Source organism: Thamnophis elegans, chromosome Z (genome assembly GCF_009769535.1).
Source record: "Thamnophis elegans isolate rThaEle1 chromosome Z, rThaEle1.pri, whole genome shotgun sequence".
Classification (NCBI taxonomy): domain Eukaryota; kingdom Metazoa; phylum Chordata; class Lepidosauria; order Squamata; family Colubridae; genus Thamnophis; species Thamnophis elegans.
The window spans coordinates 22,544,780-22,570,429 of record NC_045558.1 but is presented as its reverse complement, the minus strand read 5'-3'; the positions used below and the strand labels follow the sequence as shown (position 1 = coordinate 22,570,429).

The 25,650-nt window shown below is 43.0% G+C and overlaps 1 protein-coding gene across 6 annotated transcripts in view; it reads right to left on the bottom strand.

Annotated features, from left to right (window-relative positions):
* LOC116520912 (protein adenylyltransferase SelO-like) overlaps positions 1 to 25,650 on the bottom strand; it is a 53,395-nt gene that overhangs the window by 24,344 nt on the left and 3,401 nt on the right. For 3 of the 6 annotated variants that reach the window (XM_032235389.1, XM_032235393.1, XM_032235391.1), the window contains 8 exons: positions 15,062 to 15,118; positions 14,502 to 14,749; positions 12,541 to 12,659; positions 8,859 to 8,987; positions 5,935 to 5,999; positions 5,556 to 5,612; positions 2,850 to 2,948; positions 195 to 262 (listed from right to left, as the gene is read on the bottom strand). In XM_032235389.1, the coding sequence (XP_032091280.1) occupies positions 195 to 262; positions 2,850 to 2,948; positions 5,556 to 5,612; positions 5,935 to 5,999; positions 8,859 to 8,987; positions 12,541 to 12,659; positions 14,502 to 14,712 (748 nt within the window). In that variant the 5' untranslated portion in view covers positions 14,713 to 14,749; positions 15,062 to 15,118. Of the gene's footprint in view, positions 1 to 194; positions 263 to 2,849; positions 2,949 to 5,555; positions 5,613 to 5,934; positions 6,000 to 8,858; positions 8,988 to 12,540; positions 12,660 to 14,501; positions 14,750 to 15,061; positions 15,119 to 16,872; positions 17,268 to 25,650 lie in introns of all 6 variants that reach the window. The other 3 variants (XM_032235390.1, XM_032235392.1, XM_032235394.1) reach the window with 2 other exon arrangements.

Here is a 25,650-nt window from a genome sequence, read left to right as displayed (position 1 = left end):
AGGGAAATGTTCTGCATCTGAAATGAGGCACCGTTCTTCCAGTTGCAAGATAGCTTCTGAGTAGCAGATCATTTATCCACAGCCCATAATCCAGTCAAAAGCAGAACTATGCATAGGTGCACATCAACAGATTAGAAAACAGGTGATCTGAGAAGATTTAACGATAACCTTGTCAAAGAGGGATGAAAAAATACCTCTTTCTTTCTTAATATTCCCATTGTAGAACTGATCTCTCCAAACATAGTCATCACTTACAACTAAGCTGTGGAAACAGTGGAAATAAGGAATTAGTACAAGGCAGACAGAGAGACATTCAGAATCCTGTTGGACAAAATGAATTCATACTATATCTTAAGGTGAGAAAAGAAAGATAAATAAAACAAAACACAGATTAATAAACCCGATCTCACAAACAGTGGGTCTAAAAGTCTGAGGAGGACCCATACAATTGTCAAACAAGTAGGATGTAATCCATAATGGTCTTCAACTCTTGGCAAAGTTATTTGTCTGAGGTTCAACTAGACTTTATACAGCCTTGCTGCAATACAGATGTAAGAGAGAAGCCTAGCTATGGAAGAACCTCTACATAGCCTCAGCAGAGTAAGACCTAGTTAATTCTTAGATGGCAAAACCACCAGGAAATCACTTGACTCTAAGATAGACTAGAACAATGTTGGCGAACCTTTTTGGCACCAAGTGCCAAAATGGGAGTGCATGCACACATTTGCACATGCATGTGCCAGAAACTGGTAGGGCAGCCGTCCAGTGTGCATGCGCACACCAGAAGATGATCTTCTGGTTTCTGGTGCATGCATGTACACCGACGACCTGGTCGTCCAGTTTTTGCCACCAGATGGCCAATGCGCATGCCGGAAATCAGAAGTTTATCTTGCCGGCGGGCGCATGCACACAGGGTGGCATGCGCCCGCCAGCTTTTCCAGTTTCCAGTGCTCTCGCGTGCATGAAGACAAGCTGGCTGGTGCGCCGGAAATCCAGAAGAGCAACAGGAGACGGCTTGTGTGCCCAGAGAGATGGCTCTCCATGCCATTTCCAGCACTCATGCCATAGGTTCACCATCATGGGACTAAAATATTAAATTAAAATATGTATTGGGAAAACTTGATAAATTTGTTAGGTTTATGTCATGCAAATATGGGTCAACAGTTCTCTGCTATTTTACAGTTTTCTGCTGCACTAAGGGGCCCAATGTCATTGCTTGGTTCTTAAAAGAACTGAAGCATACAGTTCTCTAAATTTCCCTAAAATTTCTCTAAAATTTCCAATTGTGGAAATTTTTTACTTCATTTTTATTATTCTTAATTGTATTTTTATTTATTTTAAACCTTAAATAACCTTCTATTGGGTCTGCAAATAGTTGTGGTAGGATTGCATCCTTCTGCTCAATGCAGATAAAGTATAATAAAGAAAATCAAACAATGAATCAGCGAACACCTAGAAGTAAACCAAGTAATAGCCAAAAGCCAACATGGGTTTGTCAAAAACAAATCAGGCCAGACTAATCTTATCGCATTCTTTGAAAAAGGGACAAAATTAGTGGACCAGAGGAATGTCGTCGATATAATTTACTTGGACTTCAGTAAGACCTACTTTATAACCTACTACTAGATACAGTAGAAAAATGTGGGTTAGACAGCATTACCACCAGATGGATTTGTAACTAGCTGACCAACCAAACTCAATGTGTAGTCCTCAATGGAACTGCATCTACACAGAAGTATGCAGTGGAGTACCCCAAGGCTCTGTTTTAGGCTTAGTACTCTTCAACATCTTCATCAATGATTTGGATGAGGGGATAAATGGGGAGCTCATCAAATTTGCAGATGATACCAAGCTGGCAGGAATAGCCAACACTCTAGAAGATAGGCTTAAGATACAGAAGGATCTTGACAAACTTGAACATTGGGCACTATCTAATAAAATAAAATTCAATGGTGAAAAAATAAGGTTTTGCATTTAGGCAAGGAAAATGAAATTCACAGGTACAGTATAGGTGGTACCTTCCTCAATAATAGTAACTGTGAAAGGGATCTTGGAGTCCTAGTGGACAACCATTTAAATATGAGCTAGCAGTGTGCAGCAGCTGCCAAAAAAGCCAACACAGTTCTAGGCTGCATAAACAGAGGGATAGAATCAAGACCACATGAAGTGTTAATACCACTTTATAATGCCTTGGTAAGGCCACATTTGGAATACTGCATCCAGTTTTGGTCACCATGATGTAGAAAAGATGTGGAGACTCTAGAAAGAGTGCAAAGAAGAGCAACGAAGATGATTAGGGGACTGGAGGCTAAAACATATGAAGAATGGTTGCAGGAACTGGGTACGTCTAGTAGTTTAACGAAAAGAAGGACTAGGGGAGATATGATAGCAGTGTTCCAATATCTCAGGGGTTGCCACAAAGAAGAGGGAGTCAAACTATTCTCCAAGGCACCTGAGAACAAGAAGCAATGAATGGAAACTAATTAAGGAGAGAAGCAACTTAGAACTGAGGAGAAATTTCCTGACAGTAGAACAATTAATCAGTGGAACAGCTTGCCTCCAGAAGTTGTGAATGCTCCAACACTGGAAGTTTTTAAGAAGATGTTGGGTATCCATTTGTCTGAAGTGATGTAGGGTTTCCTGTCTAGGCAGGGGGTTGAATTAGAAGACCTCCAAGGTCCCTTCAAACTCTGTTATTCTATTCTATTCTATTTTTATATAAAGTTTTTAATTTTTTGTTACAAATTTTAAAACCTCTTTACGAAGTGTCCGGGTTTTCTCCCCTTTTTACATTCTCTCTTATACATACTGTAATTATTTTATTCTATTCTATAAACCTGATAAAATACCTAGCTGCCCTGCTTGTAGGTATTCCAAGGTAATGCATGGCTTCACTTCCCAAAAATTCTCGTATAGAAGACCGAAGCACAGCTCTGCCATCTCCTCTCCTGTAGAAAAATGTCCCCCGAGAAACATAGATATTATTTTTATTATTTTGACACTGGAAAGAAAAAATACTTAGCAAATCCTTGCACTAGTTAACCTGATTGGCCCAGTTCACTATCTGTGGCTATTGCACTTGTCCAAATATTATTGACAGCTGAAATAAATTAAATATGTACTAACATATTTAAATATGGATTTATTTTACAGAAGCAAAGATTGTTTTGTTGAGAGGGACATACAATTCTTCTTTAAAATATGGATCAACCAAGAAACAGAATGGAAATAAAGGTAACACTGGAATTTATATTGGGCTGAATCTAACACTGAGTCATATTCTTTCAGATGGGAATTTTCTAACATTTCTGGAGATGCCAAGGATTGGACCTGTGGCTTTTGACATGCAAAGTATGTGCTCAATCAATGAATGACAATCAAACATAATATGCCAAACCGAGAAACCTATTTTTTACTGATACAATGCTAGAAAGGGCAATGTATAGGTGGCTATGCTTCACTAGAAAGCAGAACTAAGAAATCACACTGCTAAAAATCCTCAAGTGAGCATTGCACATAATTTAGTTCACATCACAAACTGTAAATAGAAACAATATAGTATATATATAGTATAATATATAACAATATAGTTGTGTAGATACAACATTGGGGCTGTCAAACTTGCGGCCCACAGGCCAGATGCGTCACACACTGACCACACCCATGCCCAGTTTAGCAAAGGGGGAAAGTTGTGATACATCACTTGACGATGCCATGAAGATGCGAGTTTGACACCCCTGTACTAAATATTCATTGTGACACTCTATGGAGTCAAAAAGTGGACTCTGAAGAAAGTAAAATACAAAGAGTATTAATACTTTTGGACTATTGGAGAAGACTCCTAAGAATGCTGTGTACAGTCAAGAAAACGAACAAATGGATCATCAAACAAATCAACCCAGATTTCTTGTTCAAGGCACAAATAATAAATTATCCCACTTCAGACATATTACATGTGAAGACGTAACTCTGTGGAAATATTACAGATAATCCTCAACGTACAATCACAATTGAGCCCAAATTTGCTAAGTGAGAAATTTGTTAATTGAGTTTTGCCCCATTTTACAACTTTTCTTTCCATATTTGTTAAGTGTATCACTACAGTTGTTAAGTTAGTAACATAGTTGTTAAATGAATCTGGCTTCCCCATTGACTTTGCTTGTCAGAAGGTTGCAAAAGAGGATCATGTGATTATCCAACATGAACTCCCTGAATGTAAATCACATGGCCATAGGGAAGCTAAGATGGTCATAAATATGAAACATGGTCATAAGCCACATTTTTCAGTACCATTGTAACTTCAGTACCATTGTCACTAAATGAATTGTTGTAAGTGGAGGACTACCTGTATAATGCTGGGAAAGGTGGTAGGAAAGAGAAGAAGGCAGCCAAGAGCAAAGTGGTTGGACTCACTTATAATGGGGCATTATTGGAGAAGCTGGGGGAACAGATTAGAGACAGATCATTATGGACAACATTATGTTGTGGCTAAGAGTCATCAATGACTTGATACCACTTAATTAATCAATCAATCAAATACTACATAATTTATATTTGTGGGGTTTTTGGAATAGAGGTTTATCCCATTCAGTCAGTGATCCACCTTGGCATTTCTATATTAAAATATGTCATGGTTATTTTAATCTTGATCTTTTTATATGTATACTTTTAAATAGTACACAATTCTATAGTATTTTATAATCCCAAACTCTGAAAAAAGGAAAGATTCATCTACAAACAGATTAGTTTTCTGGGTGATCCTTAATGGTAAGTTATTGAAGTAAAAAGTTTCTTAATGTAAAGAATAGATCTAAAAACTGGGTGTGTTTAGTCTAAAGGAAAAAGGCATAGGATAGACATGATAAAGGTAAAAGTTCTGCACATATGTGCTAGTCATTCCTGACTCTAGGGGGCAGTGCTCATCTCCGTTTCAAAGCCAAAGAGCCACTGCTGTCTGAAGACGTCTCCGTGATCATGTGGCCGGCATGACTCAACGCCAACGGTACATGGAACGCTTTTACCTTCCCACCAAAGGTGGTTCCTATTTTTTTCTACTTGCATTTTTACGTGCTTTCGAACAACTAGGTTGGCAGAAGCTGGGACAAGTAACAGGAGCTCACTCCGTTACGTGGCGCTAGGGATTCGAACCATCGAACCGTCAACCTTTCTGATCAACAAGCTCAGCATCTTAGCCACTGAGCCACGCATCCCTTAAAAAAGACATGATAAAAGATTTCAAAATCTCAAAAAGAAAAAGATGCGCCTTCATGCTCTTTTGAGGGTAGAACATGAACTAAAAGGTGGAAGCTTTGCCAAGGAAGATTCAACCTTGAGATAAGGAGGCATTTCTGGACCCTGAAAAGTATAAACTGAATGGCTTGCCTCTTGAGTAATAAGAGCTCCCTGGCCAAGGTTGGATAGCCATTCTGTAAGATGGTCTGGGCAGGGGTTGGAACTACAGATTCTTCCAATCCTTGGATTCTATGATGCATTGTTGAGATTAATACAAAACATATCAGGAACTGAAAGCATATTACACCAAAAATATAATACACCTGGAATATGGTGTCCTTCCTGAACCTTTGAGCTGCAGTTCCCAACTGGATCCAAATCTACAGAAAGAAGATTAGTATTAGCAATGTGAACAACTGATGCAGCACAGAATGGAACACCTTGTGTCAAAGTATCATTCATACAAATCTTGTCTGTACAATGAAGCCTCAACCCAACCTGTAACATAGGGGAAATAACCTGTATGTATACAATAACTTGTATGTATTTTGTACTACAGGGATTAACAAAATAATACATGTGAAATACTAAGGAGTTTACATACTAAGTCTGGTTAATATTGTTGTTGGTTATTGTCATTTTAGTTTCTGAGATATCAATAGCAACCAAATACTGAATAGAGACAGATCTTTTAAGCAGTACCTGTTTGTATAAATGCCGATCAAGTGGGCTCTTCCATCACCCAGCTGTCCTGCCCAGCTACCAAACTAACATGAAGAAGTTGGGATAAAAATATGAAACAATTCTTCATTATTCAGAAATGGAGTCGTAACAGGGATTCAACATGTTTGAATAAACAATATTCTCTGTATATTTTACTAGTAATTGCAATAGGCACAGGAGCATTGTACCAATGCTCCTGTCATCCCTGAAGCCATTTTTGAAGCATCTTCCAGGCTGCCACAGCAAGGCTGTGTAGAGCTGTGGAACATGGGGAGTGGGGGGGGGGGAGGAGATAGAGATATTTGGGAGACACGTAGCCAAAATAGCATTCTTTTCTAAGAACGTTCTACTAGGGAGCCAAAGACGTTCTACTACTGTGTTTCCCCAAAAATAAGACAGGGTCTTATTTTCTTTTGCCCCACAAAATATGGCCTTGGGCGAATTATAGGGGAGGGCTTATGATTTTCTGGAGCAGGTGAGAAGCGAGGCGCACCTTTCACCTTTCCAGCTCCATTGCGTTCCTAGCCATTGTGTTCAGGGAAGCTGCTGGTAAAAAAAAACCCTTCTCGCGAGTTCAATCAAATTTCTTGAAGTTGTGAGAAGGGGGGAGGTTACCAGGGACTTCCCTAAACACAATGGCAAGGAACGTGATGGACCTGGAAAGGTAAGAGGTGAGCCTCGTGGCCCAACACTGCCCACCTCACCCCAATGGTAACTTTGGCCTGCCACTGTTTTTGCGGTGGGCTCTTTTTTCGTGGGAGGGAAGGGCGGGGGGGGGGTGGAAGCACTTTGCTTTTCCTGCCGCTGTTTTTGCAGACAAACTGCAGACAAACTCTTTTTGCCCCACAAACTGTACTGCTAGGTGGTACAGTGGTAATGGCAGGGACCAGTTGTACATGCACTTAAATAGTTGGGGGCAGGCTTATTTTCAGGGGAGGGCTTATTATGGCGCGTGCTCTGAAAAGCCCGATTGAGCTTATTAGCAGGGCATGTCTTATTTTCGGGAAAACACAGTAGGTGTTGGAGGGGACAAAAGCCAGCCAGAGTTGGGACTGTGACCTGATTGGACCATGTGATGGACGTGTGACTTGGGAGCAAGAACTTTGGATTTTTATTTGGTTGGGGAAAACCCTTGGTCCTTCAGGGTCGTTTTTTCACCAGCTGTGCCAATATGACATCCAAATAAAATTATGCTTTGAGGAAACTCTAGGTCTCAGAGTTTTGATTGCTTTGGACAGCTACTAGCACAGTTCTATGCTATTGGCTGTGAAGGTGGAAATTGGTCTTTATGTTATATTTGCATCAGAGGAACTGGAACTCAGCAAAATAAGTTCTCCTTAACTGGTTTTAGCATTTGTGTGGAAAACAGATCACATTTCAGGTTCCTATTTATACAGAACAATTGAACATTCAAGGGTTCACAAATTTGTAAGCACCATTGTAGGTTGATTAGCATTTTAATAGACTTATTGAAAACAATTGTATCCATAAGATATGGAAACTGCTGTTCATTAAAAATGTTGGGTGTTTTTCTTTGGAATTGACTGGAAATTAAAATTCTTGGCACAAGACTGTAACACACTCGTGTTCTAAATCAATTAACCTCATAATATGAAGCTATACATGTTCTGTATCTACAATCTGAATTGACTAAGTTATATGGGAGGAGATAGTATCAGTAAATAAAATAAAGTTATTGTACTCCCCTGCTTTAGCAACCAACCTTTGAAGGAAGTGTTTTGGACTAGGCCAAACATACCCATTTTGCCACCAACTAAAAATATAAAGGCAGCCTTTGGAACTATGAGAAGCTATTCTGCTTTTCAACTAGTGTACAGATGTTAGCTGCCTGGTAGGAATCACTAGGGAGGAACAAGAGCATTATGGCTCAAAATAAAAGGGAGCTATGATTTGCATTCCATTCAGCAGCACTGGAAAGAAGGGAAATGATGAAAGGATATACCGTATTTTTCGGAGTATAAGATGCTCCAAAATATAAGATGCACCTAGCTTTTGGGGAGGAAAACAAGAAAAAAAATCTGCCTCTGCCTCCCAGCAATTTGCCTCCTTGCAGCAAACAGCAAACAGCCCGTTTTAGTTACAGCTTCAGCACAGCCTGATTAGCACAAGCAGCTGATTGTAGGTTGGATCGGCAGCCCGTCAATGAGCTGTTTTAGGCTGCAGGGATTGCTATAGCCTATTGCCGCCTCCACACACCCCATTTTCAGCCTCCATATCCTGTTTCCAGCCTCCGCACACCCCGGTTTTACCCTCTGCGTGCCCCATTTTCCACACATTCCAGGTGGCGGGGATCAGAATGGGCAGAAAACGGAAAGCACAGAGTCCGAAAATGGGGCGCATGGAGGCAGCAATAGGCTATGGCAATCCCTGCAGCCTAAAACAGCTGATTGTTGGGAGGCCGATCCAACCAACAATCAGCTTCTTGTGCTAATCAGGCTGTGCTGAAGCTGAAACTGAAACAGGCTGTTTGCTGTTTGCTGCAAGGAGCCAATTGCTGGGAAGCAGAGGTCAAAGAGTGTGGGCCAGCTGGTGGGCAAAGCCACATTTGGTATATAAGACCCACCCAAATTTTCACCTTCTTTTGGGGGGGAGAGTGCATCTTATACTCCAATAAATATGGTAAGTGTGAGAAAGTATTTATGCCTATTGCAATGCCTGAAGTTGAAAATGTTGTTTACCAATAAAATACAGGACAACAATATTGAAAGAAAGTTTTTTAAAAAAGAACATGACTAGCCAACATTATTCCCATCTGCATGCTTTACCATTTCGATTATTTGACTGATTCACTGATTTACAAAAGAATTACAAGTAAATGACTGACCACTGAATATCACTGCCATTTAATGTTTATAACATCTGGTTAGAAAAAAAAGTAGTACCTGATGGCCACCATATCTGTGGGTTAGCGGTAGAGACCCCAAGATTATTTTTGAACCACTGACAAGCTGTAAAAAATCATCTGAGCTTGAGGCAGACATGTCTAAGTCCAGAATTTCTTCCAGGACTTCCTGAAATAGAAAAAAAATATCAATCCATGAACATTATTAAGGGGTAAAAAAAAAAGTTTCACGTTAGTTATGTACATCATAGAAATCCATACTTTAGTGATATACTCCTACGTGTTCGCCACACAATAACCACCCAATTTTCTAGACTATTAAAATTTATTGTTTTCAAGTGAGATAAATTTTCTGCCAAACCTCCGAGTAGTCAGAATTGAAGAAAAGGTGCAGAATTACAGCCTTCCTACTTCTATTTCCAAGGAATGTTAGTGGTTTTGGGTTATTATATTTGGTAAAACTCAAGATCAGGCACAGCTATAAATATCTTATTCTTTTAGAAGCAGCCCATATTCAGGAAAGAGTAGAAAGATCAGGGATTTGACACAGATAAGCTGCTTTATTGTAGATAAGAAGTCATATATTATATGCAGAAGAGCAACCTGCTGCAGAACACAGAAATCAAGCTACATTATCTAGGTCAATGTCAAGATTTAAAGCCTCTTCTTCTTTACGTCTTTTTAAGTCAATAGATTGTTAATTATTATTTTCCGAGCTTGAATTTAGAATGGATTTGTTAAATATATACCAGTAGTTTTCTCTGATAAGAGCAGTATTTGTTCCTTCATTCCCTACACATTTAGACAATAAAAGGGGATGTTTTATACAATTCCACTTAGTCAGTTGAATTCAGTATAAAGTAAATTTAGTGACCTTGGACAATTCACTTTAATTAGGTAATTGTCGAGTACTATAACATAAAAAAGGGATGTGGTGGCTCAGTGGCTAAGACGCTGAGCTTGTCGATCAGAAAGGTTGGCAGTTCGATGGTTTGAATCCCTAACTCTGCGAAACAGAGAGAGCTCCCATTACTTGTCCCAGCTTCTGCCAACCTAGCAGTTTGAAAGCATATAAAAATGCAAGTAGAAAAATAGGGACCACCTTTGATAGGAAGGTAACAGTGTTCCATGCGCCTCTGGTGTTTAGTCATGCTGGCCACATGATTATGGAGACGTCTTTGGATAATGTTGGCTCTTCGGCATTGAAACGGAAATGAGCACCACCCCCTAGTCTCAGGAACAACTAGCGCATATGTGCAAAGGAAACCTTTGCCTTTATAACATAAATGCTAGATATGGTTTATGAAATCGGAACTTTAATGTCAGTATAATACTGTCCAAAGATACAATTGCATCAAATTGGTTGTTTTCCTGGCTATATTAAATTTGTTACTAAACATTCATGTGTAATTCTCTCTCATATGTTAAAATTGTGGTTCTGGATCCTAATTAAAGATAAAACCTAATTTGGTAACAGTGTTTGAAGAGACTGGGGAAATCTTCTCAGCTCAAGTGTCTATTTGCTCACCCTTTTGCAGGTGATTCCTTCCAATTTAAGCTTTGGATCCAAGTTTCTAATTAGAATTACACCTTTGCAATATTTTCACTGTTAATGGCAAAGCTGTTTCTAACAATAATGATAAACAATCTTTTGGTGCTGATTGCTTATGTTCAAAATGACAGGGCTGATGAAACACGAACTATAGTTGACTCAAAAACCAGAAAGGGACAGGAAGTAACACCTATTGACAATGAAGCTCTAGGATAGGGTTTTCAAATTGGAATTTATAACTCTCATAGGGTTCTGCAAGAATTTGATGGTGTTTCAAGAGAGATTAAAAGGGAAACAAATTCATTTGAATGCAGTCAATTTCCTGTTACTAAAGCTTTGCTCTTGATCGTGCATTCTGGATTTTTTTAATAAGTTCCATGACCCCAAAAAGTTGAACTCCCCACTCTAATAGAATTAGTACTAGGTTTAGGTATTATTAATTAAAGCAGTACTTTTCAAAGTTGGCAACTTTAAGATGTACGGACTTCAACTACTGGCTGTGGAATTCTGGGAGTTGAAGTCCACATTTCTTAAAATTACCAGATTTTAAAAACACTATTTTAAAAGTTAGATCATTTAATGTATAACCTATTATGGCAGTCCTGCGATATCTAAGGGTCATGCTTAATATCCTGTTTCCCCGAAAATAAGAGGTTCCCAGATAATAAGCTCAACTGGGCTTTTGAGCACATGCGCTAAAATAAGCCCGCCCCTGGAAATAAGCCCTCCCCAAATATATTTAAATGCTTGTGCAGCCCCCCCCCCCGGCCACTTCCTGGGGGGAAGGAGGGAACATGCCCCATGCACCCCCCATGCACCTGCCATCTATGTGGAATGGCCTCGCAGAGGCCGCTCCTGCAAAACTTAGCTACCACACCCCTTCTCTTACTGGTGGCTGCAAAAAGAGCAGCAAGCCCAGCAACGCTAGGGTGGCAAGAGTGTGCCAGAAACAGAGACAGAACCTCCAGCCCTCTCTGGATCAGCTGATCCTCAGGCGGAGGTTAAGGGGCCTCCTGCATCTCAAAAATAATAAGACCTTCCTGAAAATAAGGCCAAGTGCTTATTTCAGGGGTAAAAAGAAAATAAGACCCTGTCTTATTTTCAGGGAAACACGGTAGATATATTCAGACTGCATAAGCTTCTACAATAGGAAAGACAATAATGTGAAGTTGCCAAGGCCATATCACATAAAGTATATTATTTTCTGTTTTGTTTCTTTTTACTTGGTGGCACAAAATGAAGTTTTCTTTTTTCTTTTATGAAAAATACTATTATTTATAAAAGAGATTACATCTATTCAAAGACTTACACTTCATTTTTTATTTATTTCTTGCCTCAGAATTCTGACAAAACTGTGTCAGCAGTTTTTAGCAACCTTGCATGAGAAGATGCTCTGTGTCTTTGGTCTATGACTGTAATAAACTGATTGATTGATTGAGCCTCTGTGGACAAAAGTAATTGTGATGTACTAATGGGCTAACTTGATATAACACTATTTTCCAGTGATTTTGTATCCCTGAATATGGAATTATGCAGTTGAATTATTTTTGTGTCTTGAATGACAGGGAGAAACTCCACTGATACTAGATGGTAGACTGAATGAAATAGAGGAATGTAATATAACAAGCGTATTTATATGGGTAATATTAGGGGTGGGCTGCTACGAGTTCACCTGGATTTGGGAGAACCCTTAGCTAATGTTATGGCCGGTTCAGAGAACCCCCAAATCCCATCTCTGGCTGGCCCCTCCCACCCCACCCTTCCCCTCCCAGGAGTCTCCACGCAGCCTATTTTGGATACAAGTTAAGTGCAGGGCCCACGCGGAGGCTTGAGGAGGGGAAAAACAGGCCTCCTGAAAGTTCTGGAAGGCCGGAAACGGACCTCTTTCCAGCCTCTGAAAGGCCTCTAGAGTGCGGAGGAGGCAGTTTTCACTCTCCCAGAGGCTTGAGGAAAGCCTCCGGAGCCTGGGCAAGGCGAAAACGCCCCCCCCCCGCCATGGTGCAAAAGTAGGCCATGCCCAATATTACGACGCCTACCCAGCAACCAGGCAGAGAACCCGTTGCTGAAATTTTTGAAGCCCATCCCTGGGTTACACATTCATAAATGTCTCTTATAGACACACAGCTGCAGAGTAAAACAGCAGTTTTGTATTAAAAAATATATTCCTGACCTCTGAAACAGCTACAAGTAGAACTCTGGATTTAAATGGTGTAGGATATCCAACAGAAAAAATGCAATCTCGAACCTCACGAACATAATTCTCTTGAATATGATCAATGGGAAGTGCAGCTAGAGAGGAAAAGTAAATCAATTTCACACAGAATTCCAAAAAGGTGGCAGTGTTAAGCTTTTGCAGCAAAAATTATAGATTTTTGATTGTCTGGAAATTGAGTCATGGAATTATTTTCTTTTTCGGTGTGAAATATGTTGCTGCTTATCCAAATGCTTGTTCAAACTGAGCAAGTTAGTAAAGGGACCCCATGAATGTCCTTCAGGGTGGTTTCATTTTTTAGTTAATCTGAATAGGCTCCTTAACTAAGTAGGCAGAAAGTCATTAAAGGTCATTGCTCCTAAATCCGTCTCTTAGGTGAGTCTTTAAGCACTCTTGCATTAGTCCCCAGGAAATCTAGATCAGAGGTTTCATCGGAGAGGTCACACTTAAAGACCCACCTAAGAGAAGGATTTAGAGCAAACACCCTTAATGGGGTTTTGCAGATTTCTGATTGTGAACGACAAAATCCACAGTCAGCAATACTTTTATTAAACTAAGGCATACACTTCAATATGCCTTAGTAAAATAGAATAGAATAAATTTTTTGGCCAAGTGTGATTGGACACACACGTAATTTGTCTTGGTGCATATGCTCTCAGTGTACATAAAAGAAAAGATACATTTGTGACTAATCACAAGGTACAGAACTTAATGATAGTCGTAGGGTACAAATAAGCAATCAAATCATACTAGGAAACAATCAATATACATCCTAAGCATACAAGCAACAAAGTTACAGTCATACAGTCATAAGTGGGAGGAGAAGGGTGATAGGAATGATGAGAAGATTAATAGTAGTGCAGACTTAGTAAATAGTTTGACAGTGTTGACAGAATTATTTGTTTAGTAGAGTGATGACATTTGGGGAAAAACTGTTATTGTGTCTAGTTGTTCTGGTGTGCAGTGCTCTATAGTGTCATTTTGAGAGTCATTTTGAGAGTAGGAGTTGAAACAGTTTATGTCCAGGATGTGAGGAGTCTGTAAATATTTTCACGGCCCTCTTTTTGACTCGTGCAGTGTACAGATTCTCAATGAAAGGCAGGTTGGTAGTAATTGTTTTTTCTGCACTTCTAAAAGCATACAAACTCTTCTGGTATCCACAGATGTCCATAGGAAATCTTTTTTTGGCTTACTGTAATTTTTAATGTTCAATATATTGTTTAAAATAGAACCAAGAATTAAAATGTGACACTATTGCAAAATAAAACATTTTCCTCAGCATTATCTTTGGTTATAGAAATGTATTGATGCTCTACAAGGACCCAAAAGGAAATTTTAGAAAGTAAAAATAATTGATGGCAGCAACCCTTCTGCTCTGAAAGGGTGAATAAATAGAGAAAGATAGAGTGTTTGAAGAGTAATCCCATTAGATTCTGTGCGTGACTTGTTGCTTCTACAATAGCAGTAAATTTTTTTTTTTTTGAACAATCAAATTTCTCCATAGCAGCCATTTTGGCAAATATCCACAACAATATACCAACGTTCCAAATATACGCAATAGTCCTATAAAACTGCTGGACTTAGTTTGGATTGTGTAAAAACAGTCAACAATATAATAAAAACATGTTTTTCATAGTTAGGAGATATTAATAGGAACATTTCTGAAAAATAGTATAAGATTTATTTAGGATTATATAATCCTAAATAAAAGCCGCTAACAAGCCAAGCCAAATTCACGCTTAACTTTCACGGAAATAAACCAAATAAGGTAATCAGTCATGTTGGTTTTCATCTGCATAGCTTTCTCTAGATAGCAACTACTCTGGAATAGCACTAAGGCAAATTGTTTATCCATAAAGTCCTTGTTATAAATGATTTTTTCCAACAAAAATATGTACATGTTATCAGAGGTTAAGTACCTGTGAACAATTCTGTGGAAAGTTTCCATTTATCCAAAGTAGTTAATTTCAGTTTCTTTTCACAATGATCTTGATCCAAATTTGATGCATTAATGTAATTATGGATGTGGCTAAAACTACTTGCAACAATTGGGTCAATGAGGTAACATCCAGAATGATATACCAATGTTAATGATGAAAACCACCACAAAAATGCCCAGCAGCCAGTCATACTAAGTCCTGCAACTTTTCTTAAATCATGATCAATTCTGTAGGGAAACAAATGTGATTGATATTCATAATGAGACACAGCTTTATTTCTGACCCTTTACATTTATAAAAACAACTTCCTTGCAGTTTTAGTTTCATACATATATAGGCAAATAGCAATTCCATTTTTCCATTCATTATTTTTTTCTCCAGCCAAGAAAAATCTGTTAAAATATTATTTTCTTTTAAAGATAATATTAGATCATAATCTTTTATAGACAAAAAATTTTTGGAAAGATTCTGAAATAGCCACAATACAGGAATAATTGCTAAAGATGAGAGAACTAAAAGAGATGGTAAAATTAACTTACTTGATTAGAAAAAGATCAACATTTGTCAATGATTGGAAATCCCTTATGGATTTTTTCCTGGAAAAAAAATGAAATAAAGGACATGAATAATGGGTTTGAAGATTTAAAATGTAGCTTATGGAAGAAGGAATTAAGATGTAACTTTAAAGAGAGAAGATAAAAGAAAAAAGCATTTATACTGTAAAAAAGATGGGAAACTGCTTCTTTATCATCTTTTTTCCCCTTTTTCTATTTTCTTTCTTAATTACCATACTCAATTGTTTGGATTTTGATTTTGATTATTTTTAAATATTTGTATTATTTTTATCTTGTAAAAAAAAATTGAATAAAAATTATGTTTAAAAAAGATCAGTCCATTAGAGACCTCAATTAATCAGTTCAATCAGAATAGAGCTCGAAGGGATCTTTGAGATCTTCTAGTCCAAACTCCTGCTCAAGCTGAAGACCCCATACCATTTCAGACAAGCAACTGACCAGTGTCTTTTTAAAAGCATCCAGTGATGAAGAACTTCTGGAGGCAAGCTGTTTCATTGATTTAGTTGTCCTCACTATTAGGAAGTTTATATTTAGTTATAGGTTGCTTCTCTCCTTGATTAGTTTCCATCCATTGTTTCTTGTCTTGCCTTTTGGTGTTTTGGAAAATATGTTGATTACCTCCTCTTTGTGGCAATTTCTCAAATACTAGAATACTGCTATCCTGTGCCCCCTTGTCCTTCTTTTCCCTAGACTAGCCAAACCCAAATCCAGCAACCATTCGTCATGTTTTGTCTCCAGGCCTCTAATCATCTTAGCTGTTCTTCTTTGAACATTTTCCAAAGTCACAACATCTTTTTTGTAATGTGGTGACCAAAACTGGATGCAGTATTCCAGGTTTGGCCTTACCAAGGCTTTATAAAGCAGTACTTTTGATTTTGATTCTATGCCTCTGTTTATACAACTAAGGATTGTATTAGCTTTTTTGGCTGCTACCGCACACTGCTGACTCATGTTTAAGTGATCATCCACTAGGATTCCAAGATAAAATTAAATTTTATCTAAATCAGATATAGGCAATCCACAAACTGTATAGGAGTACTAATTTCTTTTTATGGTTCTCAAAGTATTTCAAGATAATGCCACTGCAATTTGGTAGCAAAATTACAGATTTCTGGTACTGAAGTTTTTTTTTCCTTTTGTGCTACAATAAAGAAATTAAATTATCAGGAAGATTAATATTTCTATTAAATGCCTTTATTTCCTTCCTGTTCAATCCATTATTCTTGTTAAATTAATTATTCCATTTTTATTATATCCTTTCAAAAAGCACTGTTTACCAAATACCTCCTTTCTTAACAAACACTCTTTCAGCCCCTGTTCAATCTTTGGATGATGCGGAATGAATGTTACTTACAACCAGTCTTTAACATTCTGGCCATTACAACATAGTATACTATAGCTTTTACTGTCATTGTACATCACATATACAACGAAATTGGTTACCTCATGGTTACATGAATGCAGGCTTTGCGACCATAACTATAGGCTTCTGATAAACAATACAAATGGCAGTCATGTGCTTAATTGCAATAGTCTGAGCTCTGAGGGAAGGCACGGAGACTGATTGCTGGAACAACTGCTTTATTTTAAGAACTAACAGCGAACGAATAACAATTTAACCTGACAGCCCTTATATAGCCTAGCTGTCAAACAGTTAACCAATGGAAAGCCTGGAATCTTCCCGCCAGACTGCAGTTTCGTCTGGACCAATCAGCGCTTGCCAATTATGTGATTGACATTCCCAGTTGTAGTCATGGTGACGTAACACTCCTTACCCCTCCCCCCGGATTGCACAGACGTAGTCCTTAAGGTAGGCGGGCTTCCGGTGCGTCCTCTCCAAGAGTCTTAGTTCTGGGTTGGCTGCCGGGGAAGGAGGTTGTGCTGATTCTACCTCTGCTGCTGTTGGTGCTTGCTGGTTGAGGCCCTCTGGAGACTCCGCCCTCGCTGGATTATGGGAAATGACAGGTCATCTGACGAGAACGAGGCGGGTATAGAAGCAAGGGTGGTCTCAGATGGACTGAAGTCTGGCTGGCAGGCGGCAGAGATAGGCATGTTTGGGAATGGCTCCCCGCTACGCACAGCGGGTTGAGCTAATAGATTGGGTGGCATGTCGCGGCGCCACATCTGGTCCACATGGCGGCGCCACTGTCATCCGTCCTGTAACTGGACCCTATAAGAACACAGGCCAGTTACTTGAATAATAGGTCCCTCAAACCACTTCGGGTCTGTTATAAAATTTCGTACAAATACTCTATCCCCTAGACCGAAACTACAGGTGTGTCCCAGAGGCTCCGGAGGGAAGTCCATGTGAGAGGTAGGATGCAACCGGTCCAGTAATGTGCAGAGAAGGCGGCCCATTAAAAGTTCCGTGGGATTTTTCCCTGATGTTGGGCAAGGTGTGATGTGTTAGGCCAGTAAGTATTGATTAATTTTCTGTTCCCACTGTCCTGGTCCCATGTGCTATAGAACCTCCTTAGCGGATTGGACAGTCCGTTCTGCCTGCCCATTGCTAGAAGGGTGATAGGGAGCGACCAATGCATGTCTAATACCCAGACTGGACAGGAAGGCTTGGAAAACAGCAGATATCAATTGCGGCCCGTTATCAGATACTATGGTTTCTGGTAAGCCATGTGTGATGAAAAGGCACTACAATTCTTTTATGGTGGTCTGCATATTTCTACCCATTTTGAAAAAGCATCTACCATTATCAGAAAATTGTGGCTATTCACTGGGCCAGCAAAATCCAAATGCAGATGGGCCCACGGGCCCTTTGGCAATTCCCATGTCCTAGTGGGGGCTGCTGGAGGATTAGGTCTGGATAACTGACGAGGTTGACATTCTGCCACCCAGATAGCTATTTCTTCATCTGATTTGGGCCACCAGACGTAGCTGCGGCCTAAAGCCTTCAGTCTGGTGACGCCCGGGTGCCCTTCGTGGAGGTGGTGCAGAATGGGAGTACAAAGAGATGGGGACACTGCAACTCTCTGCCCCCACAATAGACAGCCCTTAAGTTCCGACAGTTCCAGCCACCTGCGATAATAGGGCAGGAACTGCTCGGCAACATCTCAAGGTGTCCAGGTGTCCCATGTGTTTCCCAGGGCGGAATTCTAAGCAGTAGCAATATGCCGCTAAGAATTCTGTCCAGCATGTCATCCTAGGGGATAGTATACGGGGAATTGGGCAGTCCCCTCCTATTATTCCTAATAGTGGCTTATAATCTGTTTGCAGTATGAAGGGGCGGCCATATAGATAATGATGGAACACATGAGCTTCGCAGCTGCCCCATCTCCAAAATGCGGAAGAGTCCAATAGCCTATACAAAGGTTCCGCAACAGAAGCCTTGGGAGGTAAAAACATGGCGTAGAATTTTAAAATCCCCAAAAAGGCTTGCAGCTCTGTTTTATTGGTGGGGGTTGGAGCCTTTTTAATGGCTTCTACCTTTGCATGGATGCCCCGGGCATCTATATGAAATCCCAGGAAGTCTACGGATTCTACCCCAATGCGGCACTTGGATTTTTTTAATTTGAGTCCCGCCTTGTGGAATCTTTGTAATACGGCCCTGAGCTTGGTTGGACAACAGGGCCTCCCAACTTTGTGCTGCTATCAGCACATCATTGAAATAGGGTAACACCCCTGGCAGCCCATGGAGCAGTTGCTCCATGATGCTTTGAAAAATGCCTGGGGCCACGCAGACTCCAAACTGGAGTCTGCGGCATCGGAACGCTCCGTGATGTGTAACAATCGTTTGAGCGTCCGCGGTAGTGTCATCCACTGTCAATTGCTGGTAAGCTTGAGCTAAGTCAAGCTTAGCAAATATGCGGCCCCTGCCCAGTGAATGCAACAAGTGTTGCACCATAGGGACAGGGTAAGGATGAGCTTGAAGGGCTTTATTTAAAGTTGATTTGTAATCCGCACAGGTCCTGATGGATCCGTCGGATAATCCATAGGCTCTAATACCCCCTGCTATAGTAGCTTGTCTAACTCAGCATCTACCTTACTCTACAGAGCGAAGGGAAACTGCCTGGCCTTCAAACGGATCGGGGTTACACTAGGGTCCAGATTAAAAGATATTGGGGACCCCCTATATTTACCAAGGGACTCGCTAAATACATCAAACTCCCTGGCCAGGTCTTCAAATTCAGCAGTGCAATCCGTGGCGTGGGTGCCTGTAATGGAAAAACCCAAAGCCGCAAACCACTTTAACCCCATTAAGGTAGCCCATGGCCCATCCACCACCATTAACGGCAGGGATCCTTTAAATTGGCCATATTCCACAGTGAACATCCCATAGCCAATAACTGGTATTGGATTATTTTAGTAATCCCTTAAAAAGCAGCTGCCCCATTCCAAATTGGTTTTTTTAACTTTGGGCAGTATTTTTTTTTTTTTTTTGTATTTTATTGTCACTTATAGGCCGCCCTTTTCCCTGAGGGGACTCAGGGCGGCTTACAACTCATGGGAAGGGGGTGCAAGACAGAACGTAAAATAATATGTGAGTACAAATAATAATAGCAATAAAACACAACATTCATTCAACATTCGGGTGGGGTGTATGAAGATCTTATCCCCAGGCCTGACGGGATAGCCAGAACTTAAGGGCTGTGCGGAAGCTCTGGACTGTGGTGAGGGTGCGAATCTCTACGGGGAGATCGTTCCAAAGGGTCGGAGCTGCTACTGAGAAGGCTCTCCTCCGCGTAGTCGCCAGTCAGCACTGACTGGCGGATGGAACTCGGAGGAGGCCCACTCTGTGCGATCTGATGGGACGAAGGGAGGTAATCGGCAGAAGGCGGTCTCTCAAGTACTCAAATCCACTACCATGAAGGGCTTTATGGGTGGTAAGTAGCACCTTGAAGCGCACCCGGAGATCAACAGGTAGCCAGCGCAGCTCGCGGAGGATGGGTGTTGTGTGGGCGTACCGCGGTGCGCCCACTATCACTCGCGCGGCCGCATTCTGGACTAGCTGAAGTCGCCGGATGCTCTTCAAGGGCAGCCCCATGTAGAGCACATTGCAGTATTCCAGCCTGGAGATCACAAGGGCTCGAGTGACTGTTGTGAGAGCCTCCCGGTTCAGGTAGGGTCGCAACTGGCGTACCAGGCGAACCTGGGTAAATGCCCCCCTGGTCACAGCCGACAGATGGTGGTCAAAAGTCAGCTGTGGGTCCAGGAGGACTCCCAAGTTGCGAACCCTATCTGAGGGGTGTAGAATTTGACCCCCCAGCCTGAGCGATGGAACACTGGCCAAATTATTGGGAGGGAAACACAACAGCCATTCGGTCTTGTCTGGGTTGAGTACCAGTTTGTTAGCTCTCATCCAGTTCTTAATGGCCTCAAGACCCTGGCTCATCACGTCCACCGCTTCATTGAGTTGGCACGGGGCGGACAGATACAACTGCGTATCGTCCGCGTATTGATGGTATTTTATCCCGTGCCTCCGAATGATCTCGCCCAGCGGTTTCATGTATATGTTAAATAGTAGGGGGGATAAGACCGAACCCTGCGGCACCCCACAAGTTAGGGGCCTCAGGGACGATCTCTGCCCCCCAACCAACACCGACTGCGACCTGTCTGAGAGGTAGGAGGAGAACCACCGCAGAACAGTGCCTCCCACTCCCACCTCCCGCAGTCGTCGCAGAAGGATACCATGGTCGATGGTATCGAAAGCCGCTGAGAGGTCAAGGAGAACCAGGATGGACGCATGGCCTCCATCCCTGGCTCTCCAGAGATCATTGGTCAATGCGATCAAAGCGGTTTCTGTGCTGTAACCAGGTCTGAAGCCGGACTGGAAGGGGTCAAGATAACTTGCTTCCTCCAAGGTCCGTTGGAGCTGGAAGGCCACCACCTTCTCAACAACCTTCCCAAGAAAGGGGAGGTTGGAGACTGGACGGTAGTTGTTAAGAACGGCTGGATCCAAAGATGGTTTCTTCAGGAGGGGTCTCACCCCCGCCGCTTTAAGTGCGGCGGGGAAGTGCCCCTCCCGAAGGGAGGCGGTTACAACCGCCTGGATCCAGCCTCGTGTCACCTCCCTGCTGTTGGCAACCAGCCAGGAGGGACACGGGTCCAGTATACAGGTGGAGGCACTCACAGCTCGTATGGCCTTGTCCACATCCCCAGAGGCAACATCCTGAAACTCAACCCAGAGATGGTCTGCCAAGCTCTCCCCCTGTGTCTCGGCTGGATCTGCAGAGATGGAGTCCAAGTCCGACCGAAACCGAGCAATTTTGTCCGCCAAGAATTGGACATATTCCTCAGCCTTACCCTGTAGGGGTTCGCCCGCGTCCCTCCTATTTAGGAGGGAGCGGGTTATCCTAAACAGGGCGGCTGGGCGTGACTCGGCGGACGCAACCAAGGTGGCAATATGTGATCTTTTAGCTGTCCTTAATGCCCTGATATATTCCTTGGTGCATGTTGTCAGGAGTGCTCGGTTCGATTCGGACTTATCGGACCTCCATAGGTGCTCTAGGCGTCTCCTCCGGCGCTTCTTCTCCCGGAGCTCCTCTGTGAACCAAGGAGGTCTCCGGGATCCGCTGACCCGGAGGGGCCGTAGTGGCGCAATTCGGTCAAGGGACTCCGATGCCGCCGAGTGCCAGGCAGCAACCAGAGTCTCCGCCGAACTGTGGGTGAGAGTATCAGGAATAACCCCAAGCTCTGTCTGGAACCTTAAGGGGTCCATGAGACGCCTGGGGCGGAACCACCTGGTCGGTTCCTCCTCCCTACAGTGGGGGTTTGGCCTCCGGAAGTCTAGCCTCAGTAGGCGCTTGAGTTCCCCAAGCTGTAATTGATTTAGTAGACCCCATGTCCACCTACATTCTACATGGAGTCCCCTCAATCAGTACACTGATGAACAGCTTCTTGCGGCTGGCACTCCTCACAGCTGTGGTATTGGCTGTGTCCATATTGTCCTTTTTTTTTTTTTTGACATTTTATTAAGATTTATAGGCCGCCCTTCTCCCTGAGGGGACTCAGGGCGGCTTACAATCACAGGGAAAGGGGTGCAATACCAAAAGACAAACAGTGAGTGAGCAAAATAAAATAATAAAACACAACTTGCATTCAACAGTCAACACTCGGGCGGGTAAATTAAGAACCTATCCCCAGGCCTGCTGGGAGAGCCAGATCTTAAGGACCGTGCGGAAGGTCTGGATGGTGGTGAGGGTACGAATCTCGACGGGGAGATCGTTCCACAGGGTCGGAGCTGCAACAGAAAAGGCTCTCCTCCGTGTAGTCGCCAGTCGACATTGACTGGCAGATGGGATCCGGAGGAGGCCCAGTCTGTGCGATCTAATCGGTCGAAGGGAGGTAATCGGCAGAAGGCGGTCTCTCAAGTACCCAGATCCACTACCATGGAGTGCTTTAAAGGTGGTCATTAATACCCTGAAGCGCACCCGGAGATCGACAGGTAGCCAGTGCAGCTCGCGGAGGATGGGTGTAATGTGGGCGAACCACGGTGCGCCCACTATCACTCGCGCGGCTGCATTCTGGACTAACTGCAGTCGCCGGATGCACTTTAAGGGCAACCCCATGTAGAGCCCATTGCAGTATTCCAGCCTAGAGATCACAAGGGCTCGAGTGACTGTTGCGAGAGCCTCCCGGTTCAGGTAGGGCCGTAACTGACGGACCAGGCGAACCTGGGCAAATGCCCCCCTGGTCACAGCCGACAACTGATGGTCAAAAGTCAGCTGTGGATCCAGGAGGACTCCTAGGTTACGGACCCTATCTGAGGGGTATAAAATTTGACCCCCCAGCCTGAGTGTTAGAATATCGGCCAAATTGTTGGGAGGGAAACACAACAGCCACTCGGTCTTGTCCGGGTTGAGTACCAGTTTGTTAGCACTCATCCAGTTCTTAACGGCCTCAAGACCCTGGCTCATCACGTCCACCGCTTCATTGAGTTGGCACGGGGCGGACAGATACAGTTGCGTATCGTCCGCGTATTGATAGTATTTTATCCCGTGCCTCCGAATGATCTCGCCCAGCGGTTTCATGTATATGTTAAATAGTAGGGGGGATAAGACCGAACCCTGCGGCACCCCGTATGTTAGGGGCCTCAGGGACGATCTCTGCCCCCCGACCAACACCGACTGCGACCTGTCCGAGAGGTAGGAGGAGAACCACTGCAAAACAGTGCCTCCCACCCCCACCTCCCGCAGTCGTCGCAGAAGGATACCATGGTCGATGGTATCGAAAGCCGCTGAGAGGTCAAGGAGAACCAGGATGGACGCATGGCCTCCATCTCTGGCCCTCCAGAGATCATCGGTCAATGCGACCAAAGCGGTTTCAGTGCTGTAACCAGGTCTGAAGCCGGACTGGAAGGGGTCAAGATAACTAGCTTCCTCCAAGGCCCGTTGAAGATGGAAGGCCACCACCTTCTCAACAACCTTCCCAATAAAGGGGAGGTTGGAGACAGGACGATAGTTGTTTAAAATGGCTGGATCCAAGGATGGTTTCTTCAGGAGGGGTCTCACCACCGCCGTCTTAAGTGCGGCGGGGAAGTGCCCCTCCCAAAGGGAGGCGGTCATGACCGCCTGGATCCAGCCATGTGTCACCTCCCTGCTGTTGGCAACCAGCCAGGAGGGACACGGGTCCAGAATACAGGTGGAGGCACTTACAGCTCGAATGGCCTTGTCCACATCCCCAGAGGCAACATCCTGGAACTCAACCTCCCCGCGGTCTATGGCATGGCAGTCAACTTTGGTCTGGAATGAATGCCTGTCCTTAGGTCAGTAGTCAGGGCGACCGGCCGGCTTGTCTTCTTTTGGAAGGGCAGCGCAGCAAACAGAAGCAAGATGTGGGCAACTTCCACTGGCGGTTTGCGGTCAAATTTAAACGGCTGACATCTTTAGCTGCCCCCTCTTCGTCCTCATCTGCAGCCACCTGATGATTGATCATGGCTGCAGCTGAGGGCTCATTATGCGCGGCCTGTATTCTTCGAATTTCAGCCACAGATAGGTCTGATGGTTCGGCCGCTCTTGCCTCATCAAAAGCAATGGTCAAATCTAAATCAGACTTTGCCAACAACCAGCGCTGAAGCCGCAGGTCTTTAACGCCACAAATTAGCTGCTCTAGCAAGGCTTCTTCTAAATCAGGGAACTCACAGTAAATTGCTGCTCTTCTCAGAGAAGACATAAACTGGTTTATGGATTCAGTTTCTTTCTGCCTACACAATCAGAAAGAATATATCCTGGCAAAACGTGAGGGAGCAGGAGCGTAGTATGCCTTCAACCTGGCCAATAAAGTGTCCCATGGGACAGCATGGACAGAAGCTGGAGCAGCTAGAGCCCAGGCCATGGAAAATGTTTCTGGGCCACATACACTTAGGAAATATCCCCTCTTCCTTTCGGGAGATATTTCAGCCAAATCATGAGCTAAAATGAAACATTCGAATCGCAGCATGAATGTTTCCCAAGATTCTTTCTCCAGGGCGAAAGCCTCAAAAGGAGGTACTGCCGTTAGTTTTGCCATTGCTTTTTAATTACAAGGTAGTTCTGAGGGATCGTTAAAAAATTTCCCTCAGAATCCTACCTTCGTCGCCAATGCTATAGTCTGAGCTCTGAGGGAAGGCACGGAGACCGATTGCTGGAACAACTGCTTTGTTTTAAGAACTAACAGCGAACGAACAACAATTTAACCTGACAGTTCTTATATAGCCTAGCTGTCAAACAGTTAACCAATGGGAAGCCTGGAATCTTCCCGCCAGATTGCAGTTGCGTCTGGACCAATCAGCGCTTACCAATTACGTGATTGACATTCCCGGTTGTAGTCATGGCGACGTAACATTAATGATGGTATGGGATTTGCTTAATAGCAACCAGATATGCCGAAACTTCTGCCATTAAGCAGTGCAGTGACATGATGATGTGCTTTATTCAGGGCGCGACTTGGCTGGTTCCTAGCCGCCAGGTCGTAAGTCGAGGACTTTCCGAGTCCTCAACAGTAGTGTTCTGCCATGGACTGGCCAGTGGGGGGGTGGGAGGTGGATGCCTTCTGCACCACCTCCTTAGCTCCCTCCCCCGTGCCCCGTTTTGGCCAGCAGAGTGCTGCAGGAGGCCATCCAGGCCAAAAGCGGGGTACAGGGGGGCTGCCAGAGGCACTGCTAGCCAGTCCTTTGCTATTTCCAGGCTTTAAGCACCTTGCAGGCCGGATCCAGCCTTGAGTTTGACACCCTTGGCCTAAGGCAATATGTGCCCAAGGTCAGGATATTCTGCTCCCCCCCCCCATACACGCACCTTTGTTCTAAGCAGTGTGAGTAGGATTTTGAACCATTTTATTGTTTTAACTACGTTAAGACTATTTTAGATATATCTACAATAGGTTTTAAGAGTTCACAGTAATGACAAACTGCAGATGCTGCAGGTTTCTGACAACTGTAGTGGGAATAGGCTGCCCAGGCCAAATGAGGCTTCAAGTTCATCACACATGGCTAATAGTGTTGTATAAATAGCTATGGTTTTATTTAGCAGATCATATCTTCAGCCAACTGACTTTTCAAACTATGTGTGCCAAGAGCCAAGGTGGCGCAGTGGTTAAATGCAGCACTGCAGGCTACTGCTAGATTA